Source organism: Psittacula echo (genome assembly GCF_963264785.1).
Source record: "Psittacula echo genome assembly, chromosome: 1".
In the NCBI taxonomy this organism is placed as follows: domain Eukaryota; kingdom Metazoa; phylum Chordata; class Aves; order Psittaciformes; family Psittacidae; genus Psittacula; species Psittacula echo.
Window position 1 is genome coordinate 102,939,839 of NC_137735.1, and position 23,661 is coordinate 102,963,499.

At 39.3% G+C, this 23,661-nt stretch overlaps 1 protein-coding gene across 1 annotated transcript in view; it reads left to right on the plus strand.

Moving 5' to 3' along the window:
* The window catches only part of PDE3A (phosphodiesterase 3A), a gene marked incomplete at both ends in the record, with an annotated part of 249,834 nt that overhangs the window by 200,914 nt on the left and 25,259 nt on the right, over positions 1 to 23,661 (plus strand). Inside the window, 4 exons of the mRNA XM_080620778.1 lie at positions 9,355 to 9,615; positions 13,179 to 13,333; positions 16,033 to 16,148; positions 19,882 to 20,101. Coding sequence (XP_080476904.1) covers positions 9,355 to 9,615; positions 13,179 to 13,333; positions 16,033 to 16,148; positions 19,882 to 20,101 — 752 coding nt within the window. The remainder of the gene's footprint in view (positions 1 to 9,354; positions 9,616 to 13,178; positions 13,334 to 16,032; positions 16,149 to 19,881; positions 20,102 to 23,661) is intronic.

Consider the following 23,661-nt stretch of genomic DNA (forward strand, 5'->3'; position numbering starts at 1 on the left):
GACTGAACTTTAAAGACGCTGTATGTGCAACTTCACTGATGGTTATTTCCTAGTTTCTTATTTTCTTGGTTTAGCCTATTCTGGTTTTCAACACTCAGTTCTTAAAACTTCACCATGTTTGGGTTTTTTTAAGTTTATTCCTCTGATGTCAACTACTTTTTAGTATTTAAAAACACATTAGACACCCTCTGTATCAATTCTTTATTCTGTTCCCCCACACCTTATCTTTTGTCTTAATTTAGAGGCTGCATTTATTTGCAGTATGTTTTTAATGATATTTAGTAATGCTGTTCTGCTTAATACTGTTAAACAGTCCTTAGTGAAGAACTGTTGTGAATCTTTGGATGGGATAATTTTCATATGTATTTCTGCAACTTGCTGCTAATTGTAATATTGCTTCACAAGTTGCCTCCCTAAAGATTCTGAGATATTTTAAAAGGGGGATAATATGGCAGTGCATGACTCCTTTGGCTTTGTTCTAGTGTAACTGAGACTGTCAAGTTGAAAATGGGGGAGGATTAGTTAGTACGCAGGAGGCAGAATGGTGATTATTGCTTTCAATGGATCTTTTTTTAACTCATGCTGTGTATTTGGCTGCTCTGGTTTAGTTCACCATAGAATTAAAATAGCTTCCCATGTTAAGCAGGCAGTTAGGATATTGGAGCTGTAAACTCAAATGGGTGAGATCCCAGGTATTAATAAATGGCATATCCTCCGCTGTATGTGCACCCAGCATCCTGCTCCTGCTGGGTTCCAGCTGGTGTTACTGCGTCTCAAGTTGAGACTGAAGACAGTTGTCACTGTTTTCTTCACTTGAACACAGACTATCAGCTTCAAGCTACCAATTTGTGACCATCTGATGTACAAATTGAAGAATGATAATGTAAGACAATTGAGGACAGTCTCTGAAGTACAGAATTGTTTTCCTCAGTTTGTGTTATTCAAAGCAGATTGGAGCCCCATTTAGAATTTAATTTTTCCCATCTGCTGTGTTTTAAAGAAAAGTAATAATTTTTAAAGTTCTGAGTTTAGTCGGAGTGGTGTCTACGTTTTAAATAATAAACCCTGACTGTCTGTGACTGACTGTTATCTGATTTATGTCGTCAACTAGTTCTTCAGGCTGGGATAGTCGTGATAGTTTAAGGCTTTTAGGCAGCCAAGTTGTGTGGAAAGTCCCTTGGAATTGGGTGACTGAATCCCCAAGGCTCTGCCGAGAACATCAAACATCAGCATCAGAGTTTCCACAAGGTTTCAAAGCTGCGGCCCGCGGCAATTAGCCAGGAAGTTCACCCCGTGATCTTGCCTCCTTCCAGGAGCTGCATTCCCTGGATCATCCTTGTGGGATGCCTTACGCAGAAGGTCACCAAACTCTCTGAGTATCTTCATTTGAACTAGGATTTCCCCAGGAGCCCAAGGCAGAGCACATGTATGGCTGGTTCCAGCTTGCCCCTTGCCATTCTTACTTGCCACAGAGTGGCAGTGGTGCTACCCATGGCACATGCTCTGGGTGACAGCCTGCTGCCTGTTTCCCATACGCTTTCTGTGGCTTTCCAGCAGCAGCCGAGAATACTTGTGCTCTATTGTGAGGAGAAAATGTGGCAAATTAGGTAGTACTTTATGTCAGTACCAGTAGAGTTTGTTAATTTGCAGTCCTGTCTGTCAGATATAAATGGTGGGGAATTCTGTTGCATTGGGTTATGTCCAGTACTTGTGTCCAGAGAGGTGCAGGATTTCCTAGTCTGTAGGTCTTGAATCTTACCAACTCTAATTATCCCACTCCTTGAGATGATTTTTGCATCTATGTTTTTCTTGTTGCTTGCTTGCTTGCCTGCCAGCAACCACTAGGAGATTTTGGTTTGATGTAAGTTACAAATCTGGAAAAGCTTGCTAGGTGACCTGAAAGAAAGAACTTGTAACTCCCTTGAAAGTTACAGATGGCACCAAAACTCCTTCTCTCCCTCATGCTTATCTGTGAAGACCTTAAAGCCATGCTTTCCTGAGGGCATTTTGGTTTGTCTATTGATTATGATATGCAAAAGAATCTTATTTTTTAAAAACATGTAGTAATTTTTGCTAAAGCTCTGAAAGAGACTTTTCCATCCAGGGAGATGCTAACCCAAGCCTGGACATTGAACACTGAAGAGAGGAGCAATTATCACGGTGTTATCAGTGCTAACAATTACCATAACATTGTCAGTCAACAAGAGGGAAATCTAATTGAGGCGTAAGTCTGAGCTGCAGACTGACAGTGCAGTTTGAATTGAATGTGATCCTTTGCCCCTTGGGATGTTGAGCACAGTGCACAAGGCCATGTGGGCATCTTGTGGAGGTATGCGCACTTTGGGCAGACAGCATCCTCAGGCAGTTTGGCACATGGTTTCTGACAACCCACAGAGGTCATGCAAGGTTAGCCTTGGTTTTGTTTTTCCCTGGACCTATATAGCTAAATCTGGACATATCAGGACAGGGAAAGCAAAAGGCCTTACTGCACCTTCTGTGCCTGCTGCAGATTAAATGGTATCAGTTTACTAGGAATTTTTAGTGTGGATAAAGCACTTCAACAGTGTTCTTGTAAATGTCTGAACAATTTTTTCTCAAATGCTGAAATAATTCATCCCAGACAAATACCTGGCAGTGTACATTTCAGTCTGAGCTCTTTGGCTGACAAAACTATCACGAACTGAAAGGTCGTGTAATGGAAGAAATTTAGCCATGAATGGTGTCACCTAAGGTAGAGGTGCAGGATGTGGTGATGGCAACTGCAGCCCCAGACAAAGTGTGCTATAAACAGTTATGTATTCCACAGGTCTTGTAATAAAGAAAAAAAAAAAAAAGTATTTCCTTCTCAAACCAGTGCCTCTTTCTTAAAGTCTTACAGTTCAATATTTGCAAAGGTTGTGATTACTCTCAGTAGATTAAATGTTAGAGGCATTTAAGAATGATGTTTTCATCCTGGTTTTCTAAAGAAAGTGGGTTTACATGATAATGCTGTCCAACAGTTTCAGGCACATATGGCAGATGGAAGGAAACATCAGAGCAGATTATCCTCCTAGAAATTTTATGATAACCTATGGTGGGATACCATAGGTAGGTCCAAATTAGTAGTGTTACTTGGTAGTAGATGACTGCAGTTTAAAACAGTGTGAAATTAAGGAAGGAGCCCTGTAGAAATCTGCTTGCTCATCAGCATGTTCATAGCCCCCAGCACATCTGCCTCCTGCTGACTGAGTGGCCTCAGGGCTGTTGCTGAGGAAAGGGATTATTGCAAATACAGTGAGTGCTGAGGAGACAAAACATACAACTCTTCAGTGAGCCCCATTTCGTTAGATCCTCTGCAGAACTACTTTCAAGTATTTCCTCTGGATACACTAATCCTTGGACTCAGGCACCATGCTGGCAAGTGCTCCGACTCTAGATGCAACTGCGTGTGGCAGTCGTGACATTTTCTGCTTTGCAGATCAGAGTTCAGTGTAATTGTTACCAGGAAGGTCTATGTAGCTGTGGTGGTGCCATCCCAAGGGTCAAAACCATAATCGTTTTGGCTTGCTCAAGATCTGGAGTTTTCCCTCACTATGGGCTCATCTGTTGTGCTTCAGTGTCTGGTTTACAGTTACATGGCTCTGAGTACTTTAAAAGAATCAGCAGCCAAATCAGTGATTGCATTGATGAGTTAGAAAAGGTTTTATTTGATCAATGTGATGAGACAAAAGAAAGGCGCTATATTCAGTCCCACCAAAGAATATATCTTACAGAGAGGTTGCAGCTGGTTTAACTCCAGAGAGCAGTGGAAAAGCTGTGCTTCATTAAGGTGGGGAAAAGTGTTTCATAAATGTCCTGTTTGCTCGCTAGAGAAGAGAAAACATGAAATCTTGTGTTAGTACAAAATAAGAGTAAAACAGAAACAAGGAATCTGGGCAAAACTCCAATTCTGCAGATTTAAATACTGAAAAGTAAAATGTCTGAAATTATACACACACTTTTCTTTTCTCCTTAGTCATCTAGTGAAAGGTGGAGTAGTTAAGTCTGTGGCGCCTTTAAAATGATTCATTATTTCCATAGAAGCCAATTCATGTTTATACTTCAAATCGCTCTGTGGACATTAAAATAATGGAGAATTATATTTGCTTTTAATTTTGTTTCCAGACAGCTTGGCCTGAACGTTCATGATGTGACTTGGAAACTGTATCAGATTGTGATTTACTGTTACTCATAATTGTGTGAAGATTGAAGATATACTAGATGCTGCTTTTTTCTTTTTTACCTCCTTACCTCCCCCATTCTTTCACTTAGAGAGTGTTCTTGAGTATAATGTGATGAAAATCCTTCAGTGCTTTTCCTTGTACAAGCCACAGCAGATGAGGATTTTATATTTTCCTTAATATGAAGCTGTGTGAAATGAATTGTGGTTTGTGTTTTATAACCGTTTTACTTTTTTTCCCTTTCTTCTGTGTTCTTATTATGCTTAAGTTTTGACTGGTTTTCTGTTGTCATGTTAATCGGCTTTCCTTAGAGGGTGGAGAGAAGCAGCATTTTTTTAGTTAAGGTGGATGAATTCAGTTTTATGAGTCATATGCAAAACACCAATTTGGGTGGGGGGGAGTGACTTTTATTTGCAGTAAGGCATCTGTTAAGTATAAGGATGTTAAATCAGCTTCGCTGTTGGGTCAGCTGTTTCTTAACTAGTACCAATTTGTAAACTAAATTTATCTACCAGGTCTTATGGATAAAGTAATTTATTATTCCTATTTTCCTAAATTAATTTTTCTATACAGTTCTATCTGCTTTTTGCCTACTAACTAAAAAGCTATTCTTAGGGGTTTATGCGTAATGTAATTTAGTAGAGGAAAACAAATGGGATTTTGTGAAATGTAGCATAAAAGCCTACAGAAGGTTATGCAGATTTTGAAAGTATTCTAGCCATGTTACAGAATCCAAACTAAACTATTCAAACCTAAAAATTGTAAGTGATCATTAAAATTTACCAGAATATTGTTTTCATACTTCACTTAAGAGTGTTTTCTTGAAGGTAAGTTTCCTGCCCTGACAAAAATTGTCTGTGTGACAGTGGGACACACTACTTGTGGTTTGGTTCTATAGGTGCAGCAGTATGTGTGCTGCTTGGTACATGAAAGTTTTCTTGCAAATTCCAAGTGAGCCCCACCCACGCAAATTTAGATGATTGGACAATTGGTGCTGTGTACTATGCATGTGTCCTCTAATGTGTCCTATTGGGATCTGGCCATCTTAGTTTTCGTATGAGTTCTTTAAGGGAAACCCCTTTTATGTTTGAACATAAAAAGCTGGCACAAAGCATATAGCAAGCACATTTGGACTCAGGAGTTCCAGGTGGTACCACAGCGTAAAACACCCATCTGGATGCCAGTTTAAAAAAAGCAGAGGGGAGGAGGGGGAAGGAAAGCACAACACCAGCTGATTTTCGGCATTGAAAGTAATTTGTTTTGCTCCTCACCTTAGTTGTCAGTGATCATCTTTAGTTGATCGACTTTTGTTTCCAGTCTTTTTGCTTTCTCATTCTCATGCCCTAGAGCATTACAGTTTTAGTCTCTACATGACATCGCTTAAATCAGATTTCGAATGAAGTCACAAAGTGAACAGTAAACCAATCTTCTACAAAATTCATGTGAGGAAACATCCCAATCATTAGCATAGATTGATAAATGAATACTGACCAGTGTGAAATTAAATTTGCCTTAGCTTAGCTCTTTGGCTTTTTTGTTTTGTTTTACCAAGTTAGTTGTTAGTGATGCAGACATGTTATTCATGCCTTTATTCCCAAGTATCCGTCTTTTGAGTTTCGATGAGTACAGTGGTTTGGGAATAATCCAGATCAGGTCATACAGAGGCTATTCATGTTAGTAGAAAACTACTTACAAAGTCTGAGCATGATTTTGTATGCACTTTTACCCTAAAAAAAGACCATGTGTGTCTATATGTGTCCCTGTGTCTGGATATGCATATAATCAATTATGTCAGACTAAACTTTTCAGCAATTTACTGTCTTATGCGAATCTTTTATATTGTTTCACATTATCATAGGCATTTTACAATAAATTTCAGGTTTCTTTTTCCTTTAGGGAAACACATTTTAGTTTACTTTCCGAGTAGTGGTTTGCAAAGCATACGCTGTTCTCTACTGGTTTATAGTAGAGAATCAAAAAACTATTTCAAAATGTTTTCATGCTTTCGGTTTGTAACTATTTTTAGAAAATGATGATTTGAGTAAATGTAATTTTATCTAGTCAGACTAGTCTGATAGTGCTCTAAATTCATTCTGAGATAGATGAAATATTCAAACTGCTTGAAAAAGAAACTGTTTTCCTGAATAAAAGTTCAGTGCAATTAAATTACAACATATAAACCATGCCAAATTAGAATGTGATGTTAGTGTACTGTAAATGATGCATTAGACCAGTGTTTACCCTCTTCTTTCTTTGAGAAGAATTTAAGCTTGGTATGTTCTCCTTTTGCATCTGCTGTCATTCTAAGGATTCTAAGCATTATGTGTAGTTCAAACAATAAGTATGACATATATGTGTCATTTAAAGCAGCTCACTACAATGATGTCTTTGAAAAACTGTATTTTCACTTGAAGTCTTTACAATGCCATGTGTCATGTTGCACACGCTGAGAACTGTTGATGTTCTACGGTGATCGAGGCTGGTCTATGCTGGCAGGATCTATGTCTTGTTTCAGGTCTGGTGAGGGATGCTCAGCTTGCACCTTCTTAGAGGCATAGAGCTGACCTCTCTGGGCATGCTTCATGCAGGCAGGGTGAATGGCTGCAGGGATTTTATGTGAGGTGTCAGTTGAAAATGTCAGATCTGCAGGTAGTGCCCTTTTGGTCAAAAAATGCAGAAGGTCCTGCCACCCTGCACATTGTGCAGGGGGTGAGTTGGTATCAGATGTGCTCTTCCCATGCTCTAAAGCCTTTCTCAGTCTTCCAAAGAGAGAACTGCTTTGTTTCCATGGATTAGTTCCGGTGAGGCATGGGCTGCAGCAGTGTTACTGTCTTACTTGTGTAAGTACCTAACTCAATTTGAGTGCAGACCGTCCTTGCCGGTGAGGTGTAGGCAGAGCTCAGGAGGGAGGATGCAGACCCAGTGTGTGGTATCCCTCTTCCTGGGCCATATGGCCTCAGCACCAGCTTCTCACGTAACTCAGCACAATTTGGCATTTGAGTTGAACAAGTCTGCTGGGTCCCAAAGTCAAGGTTGGAGTCACCAAGACGTGACAAGACCTCCCATGACAATGTCAGATGCCATGTGGCAGAAATTCACCGCTGAGAAGAGAAGGGCTGTCCCTCCCCACTTGGTACTAATCATGGAGAACAATGCTGGCTGCTTTGCAAAATATTAGTAATGTTGTACAAAATCTGGGCCTCTGCTTATGGCCCGCTGCGTCAGACTTGTTTACTTCATTGAAGTATTAATCTCTGTCTCTGATTGGCAGTCAACAGCTCCAAGCTCCAGGCTTAATAGAATTTTCAAACTGTAGATAATGCAGTTTTGCTGAAAATCTGAGGCTTCTATCGCACTCTGATGTATTCTCCTGCACTCCGCTTTGGTCTGTTTTTCAGGGCTGAGGTTAAGATAGATAATTAATTACTCCCATCCCAAGCCTTGTCTTTTAATTTAAGAATTTTCTTTAGCATCTGCCAGAACCTTCTGCATGCACTTCTGAGAGGGTAAGCAATGAAAGAGCTATTAAATTAACTTCAACCATTAATTTTTTTTCAGTAGGATGAAATAGAGATTCAGTATCAAGAGGTTTCCGGTCTGTTTTATTTCATATCATGACAAAGAAAAGAAATGTGGGAAGAAGAGGCTGGTTTTCTGGTTCTGTGAGAGGATGGTGAATGAGGAGTCCTGTTGTCTGGTCCTGCAGCTTACTTCTGTGTTAGCAAGAAGCAGGACATGAGGAGTAGATCCTGTGTTAGAAATAGGACATGAGGATTGGATTAGTGGAGTGAAACAGCTATTGCCAAGAGCCTAATGTCCACACTACGCAACTGGGAAGATAGTGGGGAGGGGTTTAGCAATACTTAGCTAATATATCGCTTACCTAAGAAATACTTTGCTGTTGCCTGTAGAGCCTTTTCTGAAAATGAAGCAGTCTCAAGCCCTGTTATGCTGTTCTCTGATGTGTTGTGATAAATGCTGTCACTGGTGAGTCACTCCTGGCTGGGGTTCTGATCACTTTCCTGCTAAGCAGCCTGCCCAATTCTTCATGTTCTATACTTGCCACTCTAAGAAATCCACATGCTCTTTTCACAGACATAACTTCCCTTTTTGGAGAATTGTGTATCTTAGGGATTTTTAAGCAATACGTAAAAAAAAATTAGTACAAATCTTCTGGAATGGTCTCTCTGGCAAACTACACCTACACCTGCTGAAAAGTCCCAAACAGTAACAGCAAAATTGAGCTTATGTGTCAGAAACACAACATAGGAAAAATGGTGTGAAGAAGAATGTATGAAGACAGTTTTCCTGGGCCACAGTTGGTTTGCAGTGCATCGATTACAGATCAATTATATACGGGTACTGCGAAGGGTGTGTAAGATTTGCCACTGATACGAGCTGCTCCTTGATATTATTTCTGTTCATGCATCATTTTACGTAATAATTCTTCCTAAAGTGATATATGTAAAGCAGGTATATATTTCAAACCCAGAAAAAAACAAGAGAAAGTAAGGGCTGTCTGAATTGGTCATACAAACCTATTGAATAACTGTTCTCATCACTTCTGTTTGAATAAAATTAGGGTTGGAAAATCCACTTTTTACTCAATTTTGGTATAGCTACCCAATTTGCAGCTGCTGGGAGCAGAATGTTGTTGCCACCATACCAGAATGCTGTGTATTAATAGCTTGCAGATATTTTAAAAAAATCTCAGTATATGCTTGAGATTCATTTCATTGGACATTAGTTGTTTTAGATGCCTCTAGTTAGTAGAAAGAGTCTCAAGAGAGACTCCTCCCGTCCTTGGCTATGTCTCCAAAATTATTTGGACAAATAGCCCCTGGCCATTGACTATGTCTCTGTAGGGAGCCTGAACAATTCATTCAGATGGGTTAAGTCAGCTGCAGATGATGAAAGCTGTGAAATCAGATATGATGAAATTCCAGACTCTTTGCGGACTGTGGGTGTTATGCCTGATGGTTGATCTATTTGGCATGATTCTCCTTATTTAAAGAATTATTTCATGTTATTATTTTTCCACTTTATGGTAACTGCTTTAGCAAAAGTTGTGGAGAGAGTTCACCACAGCTTTCAATACTGCTCAGCAGGTTGTTCACTTCTGTTGTATTACATGTATTATTTTTGTCTTCTTTAGTCTTCTGGCACCAGTATTACAGTGGATATCGCTGTCATGGGAGAAGCACATGGGCTCATTACAGACCTTCTGGCAGATCCTTCGCTGCCACCCAACGTTTGTACTTCGCTGAGAACAGTGAGCAACCTGCTTAATACGCAGTTAACCTTCCAGGCCATCCACAAGCCAAGGGTAAACCCTTTGGTGTCCTTCAGTGAGAACTACACCTGCTCCGACTCAGAGGAATGTCCAGAGAAGGGAGAGAAACTAGCTATTCCCAAGGTGGGTACTGGACCCTGTCTGTTGTCTTGTAACTTGGCTCTCCCTAAAGGGACAGCAATGAACTATGTCACTGTGCTTTTTGCTTGTTTGCTTCAGATTAACGTCTTATGCGCTGATCATGCTGTTAATATAAAAGGGACAGCTAAGTAGACTTTAGGTTTCATAGTAAGACAATTCTTGTGTATCCTTCAACTCATGGCCAGGTTGACTTTGGTTCAGGCATCTTCAGAAGATGATATTTGACACAGGATAGCCGACATCATAGGTGGTATGTATACTTCCTCTCCTCTCCTATTTATAATCATAGAATCATAGAATAGTTAGGGTTGGAAAGGACCTTAAGATCATCTAGTTCCAACCCCTCCTGCCATGGGCAGGGACACCTCACACTAAACCATGCCACCCAAGGCTCTGTCCAACCTGGCCTTAACACCGCCAAGGATGGAGCATTCACAACCTCCCTGGGCAACCCATTCCAGTGCCTCACCACCCTCTCAGTAAAGAATTTCTTCCTTAGATCCAATCTAAACTTCCCCTGTTTAAGTTTGAACCCATTACCCCTTTTCCTGTCACTACAGTCCCTAATGAAGAGTCCCTCCCCAGCATCCTTGTAGGCCCCCTTCAGATACTGGAAGGCTGCTATGAGGTCTCCACGCAGCCTTCTCTTCTCCACGCTGAACAGCCCCAACTTTCTCAGCCGGTCTCCACACGGGAGGTGCTCCAGTCCCCTGATCATCCTCGTGGCCCTCCTCTGGACTTGTTCCAACAGTTCCATGTCCTTTTTATGTTGAGGACACCAGAACTGCACACAATACTCCAAGTGAGGTCTCACGAGAGCAGAGTAGAGGGGCAGGATCACCTCCTTCAACCTGCTGGGCACGCTGCTTTTGATGCAGCCCAGGATACGGTTGGCTTTCTGGGCTGCGAGCGCACACTGAAGCCGGTTCATGTTCATTTTCTCATTGACCAACACCCCCAAGTCCTTCTCTGCAGGGCTGCTCTGAATGTCTTCTCTGCCCAACCTGTAGCTGTGCCTGGGATTGCTCTGGCCCAGGTGGGGAAGCAGAGCAAGCCAAAGCCTTTCAGCATCCAGACTCACAAGTCTGCTTTATTACTTTTCACACAGAAATTCCCCTCCCACTCAAAGGATTTGAGGCACTGCATGTAGGGTGACTGTCCTAGTCAATGAGAAGTGGGGAATTAAGTAGTAGTATGGGAAACCTTTTTGCCTACTTTGAAGATTTGAATTTGAAATTCTCTGTGAATTTCAGTCTCTTCTTCTTTCCATTAGCTAGAGGTGTGGTACCTGTAGAGGTCAATGAAAAGGTCTCTACTGAGGACCTCCAGGTGCTTTGGATCAAGTTTAGAATGTTGCATGCCAAACAAACAGAAGAGATCACCACAATGCTTAGTGTGACAAATATTGTAAGCTCATTGTAATTAGTTTTGAGAAGAAAAAGAGGACTGAACAAAAAGATGTGTACATTACTGCCTTGACAGATGGCTTTACAAATGCTCATGAATCCAACAGGAAATAACCACCCACATTTAATAAATGAACAACTAGAAGGAACACATCAGCTTTGAAGTAGTTTGAATTGTAGGTTTGTTGCTAATTAGCTGTCCTGCAAGGCTTACATTTCACTTTTGAAACTAAACCAAAATACTTTTGGAATTTTGTACTGCAGTCTGCCTTGTAAAATTAAATGCAGTCAGAGTACATTGCACAGGCACAAGCTTTTAACAGCCCAAATGGCACATCCAGCATTCATTCTAGCATTTTCCGGCATCTGAATTGCAACACTTGCGATTCTTCCTTTAATATATTTCAGTGTGATGATAATAATATGCTACTTGCTTATGTAGCAGCTGTATGTATGAAAAGGATGTTCACATGTTTTTAAGAGCATTTCTCAGTTTATTTTAGTGGCTGTACTCTAGGCTCTAAGGGGAAAAGTTAAGTGGAAGAACAGTGCCATCACATGAGCAAACACAGCGAACAGATACCAGTTTGCTGTTGCATAATACCTAGTGAGGAGAAAACAAGTGAAGGATGAAGAAATGAGTTAATGCTACAGAGAACTAATTTGACTGAAGAATTCACTGACCTAAATGTAATACAATTCATAAGACTAACATTGCAGTCCTTTATTGAAGTGTCTAAATACAGATTTGGGGTCTTTACCTTAACCATCTGATGCTCAGCATTTTGGGTAAGGAGATAGTATGTTAACATTTTTCTGTAAATTTGAGCTTTAGAACTACAAGTCTCTTCCATTTCATATCTCTTAGCCCTTTGGCAAAGTCAAAATGCTGCATCACAGAGACATACTTATTTTAGCTGATACCTATATAAATACTTCAGGAAAAGTACAGGGGAAATATCTTACAGAATTTTAGCATGTGTAACACCAAATCTGGATCCATAAAGGTTCATCATCTTTTATTACCTCTGTCTTCAAAAATTTGGAGAAACAATGTGAGTCCTCTTAGTGGAGAAAAGGAAGAGTCAGGTGAAAGAAAAATGCAGGATGGTCAAGAAGAATCTGCTTCAAATGGTGATGCTTTCTCTAAGCTTTTCAGGAGATGACATACCCCAGAGCAAGAAAGTTTACTTTCAATCGGTGATCTTTGCATTGGGTAAATATAGCAGGAAAAAAAGTTGGAGCTCCCCTTCCTTATTTTTCTTACAGCCTGCTTACCTTTAATCTCCTGTACCATTCATGACGTTTTAAATCACAGAATAGTTGAGGTTGAAAGTACATCTGGAGATCATCTCGTCCAGTCCTTCAGCTCAAGCATGTTGAGCCTGGAGCAGGTTTCTCTAGGCTCAACCTAGAGCTGGTTTCTCAGGAAGATGTCCAGTTGGGGTTTGAGTATTTCAATGGGTGTAGACTCCACAGCCTCTCTGGGCAACTTCTTTCAGTGTTCAGTCATCCTTGAAGTAAAAAATGCTTTCTTACATTTAAATGGAATTTCTTATATTGCAATTTGTGCCCCATTGCCTCTTGTCCTGTCACTGGACACCACTGAAAAGAGCCTGCCTCCATCTTTTTTACACCCTACCTTCAGGTATTTATATGCATTGGTAAGATATTCCCTGTGCCTTCTCTTTTTCAGGCTAAGCTATCCCAGCTCTCTCAGCCTTTCCTTTTATGATGGATGCTTCAATCCCTCAGTCAGCTTTGTGGCCCTGATGACTTGTTTAAGTGCCTTTGGCCGCATCATGTAAGACCAAAATTTTTAAAGAGCACGACTGTCATTGGCTGACTCCAGTGAGAGCTTAAAGTGTTGAACATCAGTGGCTATGGGGCTGTGGATACACAACTTTTTTTAACCTTAAAATAGGAAGGATGGTCCAGATCCTCTAAGCGTTTAAAGCACCAGCTGTGTGGATTTGAATAGAAGGCAGGCACCATAATACCTGGGAGAATACAGATTTAAGATACTTAAAGTACTTATGGTGTTGTCAGGCAGAATTAATCAAATGGAAATGGTTTTTCTTCCGATGTTTAAAGCTCTTGTACACCTATATAAACTCTAAGCAACTGATTTCTCTCTAGCGCTTACGGAGAAGTTTGCCTCCAGGACTGCTGAGACGAGTGTCCTCAACTTGGACCACAACAACATCAGCCACAGGATTACCTACACTGGAGCCAGCTCCAGTGAGAAGGGATCGCAGTGCCAGCATCAAACCTCATGAACCATCTTCATCCAGGTTTGTGTCTCTCCTTGGGTGAATTTCTTTGGTTCTGTGTGATGATGTCCCTCATTTAAAAGTGCTGACTTCAAAGTGCGTTTGAACCACTTGTTCATACTTCTCTAAATTGTGTTGCCTGTGAAGTACTATTCCCAGTTTTAGTCAGATTATGCCAAAACTATTACTATTATTAGGAACCAAAATAAAAGAAAAAAATAAAAAAATAAAATCTATTCATGCTAGCAAAGTGCGAAAGCACCGAATTCAAGAAGAGAATTCAGAGCTGTGATAAAAGAAGACTCACGTGTTTTTCTGTAATTCAAAATTTGGTGCCAGTAGTGGAGAAAAAGATAGGACCTGAGAAGGCCCAACATCACCAGTGTTCGCTGTTGGGTATCTTGTGTGACTGCAGCCCCGAAGAGCTTTCTTCTGAATATGTAAACCTTTCCTATAGAGGAGGCTCTCATGTAGAGTACCTAGGCGCTCAAGGCAGCAGAGTACACTAAATATCTGGTGCAATAAAAATACATGATTATGCTAAATTACCTTTGTGAGGAGTCCCTTGTATCTCAGTGAGAGTAAATACAAAGAAGCTATAACCAAATGGAAATGTTCTTCAGTCACTGGCCCGAGGTTCTCAGGGTGCATTTGATTTATACTGTTGATCCCAGACTCTTTACGTAGTATGTAAGTATCCTAAGATGGGAATCAGAGGGAGCAGGAGAGCAATTAAATATTGTTGTTGGTACTTTTCTGTGGATGTTATATAACTCTGCATGATGAGCCAACTAAGCTGGCTATCAATTCTTCCTACATTTAATGTAGCCAATTGTATAATTATAGCTGTCTCAAGCCTCCCAGCCTACTGTTTGCAGTTCTTCTTTTACAGTAGGAGAAACAATGTGTATTCCAGACAGGGGAAAAATCAATCCTATAAGTCTAGCTTTAAACATTTTGGCAGACCAATACAGATTTGCTTTCAAGGAAAATAATTTTGAACTGAAGGAAAAAAAAAAAATCTTCATTATCTGCCAGTTCACCTGTACCAAATTCAAGCTTGCCACAGGTAACAGAGAAAGAAAGATTTCATGGCTTGAAGGGTAGGACAGGGAAAATAACACTGGAATTACCTGCAGCAGATTCTGCAGTTACAAAATTTGCATGTTTTTCAACAATCTGGGACATCGCCTCTAGATCTCTGTAGTTGGATATATGCAAAAATCCCCTGTTCTTAAGTTTAGCAATCCTGTACACTTCCAAGCGTACATCACTAAACTGGTAAGACATGGTCCTCCTATAGTTTCAAATGGTTTGGGAAGGACAATAAAGCTTCCTCATTCCTTTCCCCAGTCACTTTTATATGCAGTGATTCTCCCTTAAGAAGTTGTAGAATGTGGTTTGGGAGGGTTGTTTTGGTTTTTCTTTACAGTGGGACAGTGTGCTATATTTTTTCTGTCAATTAAAAAAAAAAAATAAAACAAAGCTGGATTCTTTCTTTGTCTTACTTCACCACAGATTGGGCCAATGAAGACAACCAGCAAATATTTTTGTAGGTAGTACTTGCTCTTCCAAAACAAAAAGGTGTTTGTAGAGTTAAGACAATGTTAACATGCTTTTTGTTTCAGAACACTTCTTTTTCAAATTCAGCCAGGACTAGGCTGGTTTGAAAGGCTGTCTTCTGCCATGCATGTCATCACATCATCTGGATGTGAGGCCATGAGGAGAAATGTGGAGCGTGAGAGGCCACTCACAGAGAGCAGATCTGTCCAAAGAAGTTATAAGCCTCATCAGGTATCCCTGCCCATGACAGTGGGTTGGAACTAGATGATCTTAAGGTCCTTTCCAACCCTAACTATTCTGTGATTCTATGATCATGAGAGCCAGTCCTACATCCATGCAAACAGCTGACATAAGATAGATGTCATTCAGGAAAACAATGATAAATACAATTCTCTTGCTTTGCAGAAGTATTTGCCCTCTTCTCATACGCAGTTGCAGCCTGAAGGGTGAAAGCACGTATCCATCCTGCTGTAAAGGACCAGCATTTTTTCCCCCCAAACACAGATATGTGCGCCTTATTTTCCTTCAGTGAGTTTCTCTTGGATCAGTGACCAGTGTCTTCAGGGACTGTCAACAGAATTTTTTCTTGAGATGGAGCTGGTGTTTCAGTTGGCTAGAGTGTAAAGTGCTTCACCCAGAGAAGAGGCACACCACTAGCAGCAGCAATGCAGGGCTCTTCTGAGCCTCTTCCAGCCTCCTGAGGAGCTCCTCCAGTGCCCAAAGGGTGGTTGGTGGTTGCAGCAGAGGAGTCAAGGAGACTGGTTTTTCAGTTACTCTGAGAACTTCTGACACTTCTGGCTCTTGTAAGGAGGCGTTAAAAGAGGATATAAATTTAACTTATTTCGGGTCAACTTTTTAGCCTCTTTGTACTGTCAGAACAATATGACGAAGACATCTTTGTATAAATAAAGTGAATAGGCCTCAGCACTGAAGGAAGTCCAGCTTTGGAGTGTCTGCACTGTAAATATTTTTGCTGAATACAATACTGAGCGCCTCACAAAAAGCAGTTCAGCCAGCAGATAGATGCTGCTTTCCTCATCAGATTTTGTACCATCTCAGTTTTGTGTACTTCTTGCAGTGGCTTCTAGCTTCTTAAGATCTGTCATTGAGGTTTTTTAGTGTGTCAAACAATGCTTGTTTGTGCTCTGGTTTTGCAGCAGTGATTCCTGGAACAGCTCAATTCTGATGACAGTCACGAAGAGCAGGTCCTTCTCCACCTCCTACACCATGTCTTCTACCAACCACCTGAATACCAAAAGGCAGAGCCGGCAAGGTGAGTGAGCATCCATGACTTTGTCAGGCTCACTGCAGCTGCTTTTCCATGACTAGTACATGCAGGTGCTTTTGATCTCTGTCCAATCTGTGACTTTTCTAAAATATAGTTATTTCCTTTATTAAGAAAAAAAAACCCTCAGTGGCTTAAAATAATATAGCTCATAGTGATCCTATTGTAAATGTTTTGACTTTTATGATTTATAGAGGTCAGTCATGATATAATGCAGCAAGTGGTGTGATTTATGTCCATGTAACTCCCTTTATGACAACACAGCTGAGAACAGTGTTTTCTATAACATTTGTTAGATTAACTGTGTATTTTGCCTGAGATTCCCTGAAGCACAACCTACATAATGCCATTTGGAGCTGTAGGAAGCAACTGACCCATCTTACGCAAACGTATCCAAGACAAAGCCGTTATAACTCAGTGATCTATCTCTGATGTATTTTCGTTGTTGAGAAAGTCCAGATAATTCTTACTGATTTTTAGAGATGAGAAATATAGGGCTTGTAACCCAGGTTTTTGAGCCTTTAAAAAATTACTCCAGTTTTAACTGAGGGAAAGAAATTGAGAAGGTGACTTCTTAATTGATTATGAAATGTGCAGTATGACAGCCATAAAGCAGCCTTAATCCAGAGTAATGTGGTTTTCTTCCTTGTACAAGTGCAGGATAAAGTGATGTTTACCTATGCTTTAACTTGCAGTTCAAAATGATCACAAGGCCTTCCTTTTTTAAATCAGCCCATGGAATAATGTTGAGATAATGTTACCCAGAGATACTGACCACCTAGACATCAGATGGAAACTGATAGATGCCTGAGGCCTGACACTGGAAAAGTCAGAGAATCCTAATTTAGAGATGGGTTTGAAGATATGGCTGCACAATTATTCTGCATATCTAACACTGTCATATCTCATCTCCTTTTCAAACTGAAGAGTTTATTTAGTCTCCTTGTACAGACGCTGCTTTGTTATACTGCAGTGAAGATTAGGTAGCAGAACATAATCTCAAAAGGTAATAGGCACATAGACAAATGAATAAAATTGAACCAGGAAAATAATGGAAATAAAGTACCGGGTATCCAGGAATTAGAACAAAACAAATCCAACTTAAGATGTGATTTTTTGGAGATTAACCCATTAATTTGAAGGGGGGAAGGTGTTTATGGTATTTTATACTTGGAAAACAAGATTTACCAACCCTGTCAGTAAATTTTACCTTTAGTCTGTTCTGCTTCCAGAAAGTGTTAGTAGTCATCTCTCTTGCCTGAATACATAAACTCCCATGTGGTGGAGAGCTCCATTCCCTCACAAGCAATTCCTAAGGGCACCTATTGATAGGAGTAAAAATTCTGGCTCAGCATTTTATGCAGACGATTTTATGATACTTTTATGTTTTAGACTGTTTACAATCATGCATTTTTAATTATGAATTGGTTTTGTGTTCCAACTAAAGAATTGCTTCAATTTGAAAGAACAATTGCTTCAAAACTTAATACAAACTAGACTTTTATATATTAGCACAATTGGCAATATATAATAATTCTTGGTAGAAGCTGATATAGCTGAATCTATAATCTGTTAACTTATAAAATGTGTCTGCATGCATGAAAGCGTTTTGGAATGCTGCTAGCTGTACTTTGGTAAAATTCTGGGGTAAACTCAATCTTTTTCATATGTAATTTCACATCACACTGAAGTTACTCTTTTATTACTTCAACACTGCAGATGTGTAAAAGTTCTGAAGGACCTAAACAGATGGATGTACTTAAAAAGATTCTCCCTGTATTGTTATTCTTCTCTTGATTGTTCAATATTCTTTGCTGTAGCAAGACACATTTTCTCTCACTGCTGCCAATAAATGGTTAAATGTTGGCTTATTGAAAATAGGTTTGCATTTCTCCAGTAAATTTATTTATTTTAGGTTACCTACCCTGGCAAATTACTCTTAAAAAAACCCCCACAAAACACATCACAAACAAAAAAACAGACAAACAAAAAAACAACACAACCAAAAATATTTCCAGAGATGTGAGCCCAGACTAGCAGCAGAAAGACAGCTGTGATTAGAAACATTATTGTGAAAATTGCTGTTTAAAGTCCCAGGACTTGTTTTAAATTGTTGAACTATGACCATATTTATTGTATTCTCTAGCATTCATGAAGATTACCTGGTAATATATAGCCGAAAGATAGAAAATAATCCAACTCAATACCCTGTGCAACTAACAGACTGTGAGACGTTTTTAAAGGCATATTTTTGTTGGATAGAAAGCAGATATCTCAAAGGATTAGTAAATGCGAAACAGGCTTTGTGTATTCTAAAGCAATTTCCATATGTCATGGCCATCTGATAACTTTTTAATTGCTCTGTGGGCTGTAGGTTTCTGGTCTCAAGACTAGCGTAGTATCCTAGTTGCAGTCATTGAATTAAGACAGTAATACATACCACATGTTTGCTGAAGAAATACCCTACTCAGAAGATCTCAGAATTGCAGTGTATTAACTGCCAGGGATCATTTTTAACTCTTGATTTGTCAACAGTAAATCATATCTTAACCTCATATCACAGTAAGTTGTTATCAGGAAAAAGCACTGGAGCTGTACTTATATATCCTGCAAGGTTAGTATTTCGTAAGCTTAGATCAACATATTGCCTTATTCTAAGATAAGTTTTGTGCCTGGAATGCATTTAAATAGTGGGCACAATTCAAACATAAAACCAGTTAAAGTATCTAAGTTCTTTATATCATTTGGTTTTGAAGATGAACATGCTAAATGAATTGGGGCTGAGTTCTTACAAACTTTTGAACAGGAGGTAAGTCAATTTGCATGCATCTCCTTTTAAGATAGATTGTTTTCTTATCTGTCCTTTATTGTGAATGGTACTTTTTGTCTGAGATTAGAAAATGTAAATAGACTCAAAAAGAAGACAGCACTTCATCTCAAACACTTCATCTCAAACACTGGGCTAGCTGATGCATTTCATCTTGGCAGTGATGCTTAGGTAAAATAAGGGACAGAGAGAACTACATCTTGTCACACGTGGATATTGGCAGTTTCTGATAAACTAGCTTGGGAGTACAATACCATGTGGTACAGGTAATTGTCACAAGTCTCTCATAGTGAGCCACAGATAGTGAAAAATAAGATGAATGAGATCAAGGCTGAAATCTGTGCGGAATGCAGAAATGGCACCAGAAGAGCAATATTTTATATTTATATAATTTATGACTACTAACATTTGTGTTTTTGTTTTTTGCTAGTCTTCAAACATGTAGAAATTCAAATTTGCTGGGAACATGTGTAAGCCTTTCTTGTCTCTCCTTTTCAGGTGGAGACATTGAAGCACAGAGAAACTGCAGATGGGTCTGGAAGCTGCCTATTTGGCAGTTTCTGTCACTAGAGCATGTTGATACCAATAGTCATGACACTAATACATGCCTTTCATTTTATGCCTGTCAGTTAGTGCATCCTGCTGAACAGGGAGAATATGCTTCATATTTTGAGCCAAACCTTCAGCAGGTAGAAGAGGCTGATATTAATGGAGCTTCATCTCTCTGTGACAGCAGTGGGCTTGGCTCAGAGTGGAGGAGGGTTTTCTCTTATTTTTCCATTTGGAACCTGTGCTGGTACCCATGCATCTCAAAAGGTGTATTTCTGCACAGTGAACTCATACAACCATCTGCCACTTCTGTTAATTGACAAGACTTTTCTTTTCTCTTGCCAGGTATCCCGCCAAATATTTCACCTCTATCCTCCCCATGCCATTCACCAATTCAGGGGACGCCTGCCACAAGTCCTACTGGAAAAACATCTTCTGTGTCATTTCCAGACTACAGTGATATTGACACCAAGCAAGGCTTAAAGCCACACAAAGTCTTAACTTCTACTCAGAGCGCCCCTAGCCTGTCAGACCCTATTATGAGTCCCTCTGTCATCTGCAGCAGGTACGATAGTAATTTCACATGCATTGGAGTCATTTTGCGTTGGTCTCATGATCAAGTTCCTTTGGCCCACATACAAGTTTCTGTGATTTGCTACAGAATTGTGTATTGATATTTCACTATATATAAGCAGTTCTTAGTATGTGAGTAATCATGTAGATTGATGCTACAAGGTGCTTTTAAAGTGCAAGATGGCTAAGCTACCTTTATTGCTTTTACTCATGTCAGATGTACAGTCTGAATCATTAATTCTTCATCAGGAGCTTACAGATCCCAAAGCTGGATTTTTCACAGCATGCCCTTAACATGAACAGTCACTTTCAGAATCTTTCACAGTAGGCACCTGATGTTTGATAGAAAAATCTGACTGATAGGGTCTAAAAGCTGCTGGCCTGCAGCCTTCTGATAAAGATGTGCCAACAGTGCTCGAAGGCTGCTGAATTTTGAGTGCTCTCTCAGAAAGAGTGGTTCCTATTCTCCCTAGTCAGTCAGGTTATGTAGCATTGGGATTTATTTAATTTTTTTTTTTAGAAATCAACTACATCCAAATTCTTTCTACAATTTTAATTTCACACTTTAGAGTAGCCCATTATTAGATTACACAGACCTGCTCTGCAAAATCAGCATTTTGGAAAGAAAGTTGTTCTGCTTATCTTCTCAAAAGGTTGATAAATTAGATTACTGGAGTTTGCAGTATGTGTCCAGTTCAGAATAGTGGGATACACTGGTATTCAGAATCCTGTTCCAGTGCAGTTTTGAGGTTACCTTACTCATTAGATGTTACTTTGTGAGTGGTTTGTGATTATTGGCTAGCCAGTGGACATCATATGAGGCTGGATTAAAGATTACCAAGTCTGTCTATCTTCAGAAACAGTTTTTCATTTCTGGCTTTTGCCACATGACTTTGGATGTGTCTCAGTATGCTGGCTAGATAGTGGGTGTCAGAAAGTCAAAATTGAGAGTGCAAGTTTGTTCAAGGGAGTCATTCCCACTAGAATTCAATCCTGACAGGCTTTTAAGACGTATTTAGGTGACTAAATGGAAACTAAGCACTTTCGAATAAATAGAAACCAAGTGCTTTTAAAAGTTTTCCAAAGGCATTGCAAAACTGAGGACTTGCACTGATTCATTTGAAATGAAAACTATTACACATAAGAAAAATACTATAAACATGCTACTGTCATATTAAACTGTTCCTTTATTACTCCTTCAACAAAATATTATTACTTTAACTAGTAACAGTTATCTGTGGAAGCCTTCTATTAAAAAGGACAGTTAACAGTTCTATAAAAAAATGTCAAAAAAAAGCAGCAATGTAAAGTTGTAGATAGTAGTGAAATATATTTATTTGATATGTGTAGACTTTGATTTCAGTATAATCATTGATAAAATGCTCTTTAGCTTTTATGTGGCTGCTCTTTTGTGTGATCTGTGTGGGTTATGTGGCATATTTAGGCTCTTAATTTCCTTGTTTCAAGTGCTTAAGCTGTGTAGGCATTACAAGTAGTTACACTGCGTAGACTTTGTTCTTGATTATTTGAAACATACACATTATTTAAAATATTATGGTGTAATGACTGCTATCAGGTTTGGCATCCAGTAATAGTCATGTTCCTTTATTGTCCATTGAAAAATCAAATAGAAATGTCATATCCACAGATTAAAGCTGAGCCAACAGCACATAAATAATGCTCTCCTTAGTAATGTAAGCACAATTTAAGGAAAAAAAGAAAAAAACCCCAAAACAACAACACCCTGCTCCTCCCCCCCCCCAAAAAAAAAATGAACACACCCCACAGAAATTAAATGGCTAAGACAAGCTAAGAGAGTTAAATTAACAGAAACTGGAAATAGGTCTTCTAATGTTTGAGCTTTCATATCATAGATTGCTAGACTTCATGGTATGCCATCTCCTACATTTACTGCCAAAAAAGATGCCTTGCTAGGAAATAATACCAAGTGAGCAAACCTCTACCACCACCAAACTAATCACTCCACCACCAACAACAAAGGAGGAAATGAACTTTTGATGGGTTCAGTGCTTTAAATCAGGTCCACCCAGGCAGTGGCATTCAGGCAGCAATTTTACTGTACTTTTTTTTCACTTGAGAAGTGAAATGTGGTAGGACAGCAGAGTTTGAAAACTGCATTAAACAAGAACATATACCAGGCAATGCTGTTAAAATAACTTGTAAGTAATGATTTTTAATTCTGCTTAGTGCATGAGGCAGGAATCCTGTGGGGAAAACAGTTAAACAATCCTGTGCTTAAAAAGTATATTATAATGCTTGTGCATGAAGGGGGATTAAGTTAAAGTTGCATGGGCACGTTTACCTCTGACATAGAGGAGATTTCAAGTGCTCTACTAGGTAGCTCAGTAATTTTTTTTTTTTTAATAGAGTGTTTTATGTGGACCGTGCATAATAAATCAGTGTGAGTTTGCATATGTTCTGGAAATAAAGAGATACACTCATAACGGCGCAAAAGCCTTGTAGCCTTACAAACAATCGAAGGTTCTTTTTCTCTTACTTTTTGACTTGTTTGCCTTGACCCTATAGAAACCACAAGGAATGTGGGAGAAAGAAATTAATAGGGGTTTTTTTCATCTTGTTCATAAAACTGAGTGATACATGATTTATTTGCTTGGCTGTGCACTGCAGGTATCATTGTATACAGATTTGTATTTTTATTTAAATTTTTTTGGGGAATTCATTACATTTTCAGGGCATACCAAGCTCCAGAATATGTTTTGGATGACCCAGTCAAAAGACACCTGGAAAGCCAGAGAAAGCAATGTTAAGGTGTCATTTTTTCATGAACAGATTTGATATAATACTGCTAAGTGAGGCTTCAGATTTATTAAGTTCTCTCGTGTTTTCATGAGATGTCATGATACATATCCTTCAGGACCTAGACTCAGTCATATATTGGGACCTTGTAATTTTAAATGTTCCAGCTGGTATTGACTTCACATTTGGGGCTTAAAGGGAATCACACACAAAGAATAAAGTGTTTTAATGGAAGAGAAGAGCCAGTCATTTGGAAAGGCCATGGTATTGTGATCCCACCCACAATGTCTTTCTGTTCTGGGAATGATGAAGCAAACTCTGTTTTCTAGTTTCATGCTAAATGTCTAAATGTCAGATCACACACCTTATGTTCTGTCCAAAACCCCTTTAGTACTGATGTACTTGGTATGTTGTCACTGAAGTAATGGCAAAATGCCTTCTTTCTTAAGAAGAACATACTCAAGTTTTAAGGAAGAAAAGGAGAGTAAAGCGAGATGATGACTGTGTTCAAGTGGAATTATATAAAATTTCATGGCACTCTGGCATATTTTCATTGTTTTAATTCATGTTTATAGGACAGCTGTAGTACCAAACCAGGGATTTTTTTTTTTTTTAACTGATAAACTTAGAGAATAAAAAATGCATTTAAAAAAAAAAATCACATGGTATAGGTTTACCCTAGGTAACATAATGGTGGTGGCCAGTTAACCCAACATCTTTATATTTTTGTTTTTTACATTCCTAGCTTCCAATAACTGCAGCTCACTCTTGTAA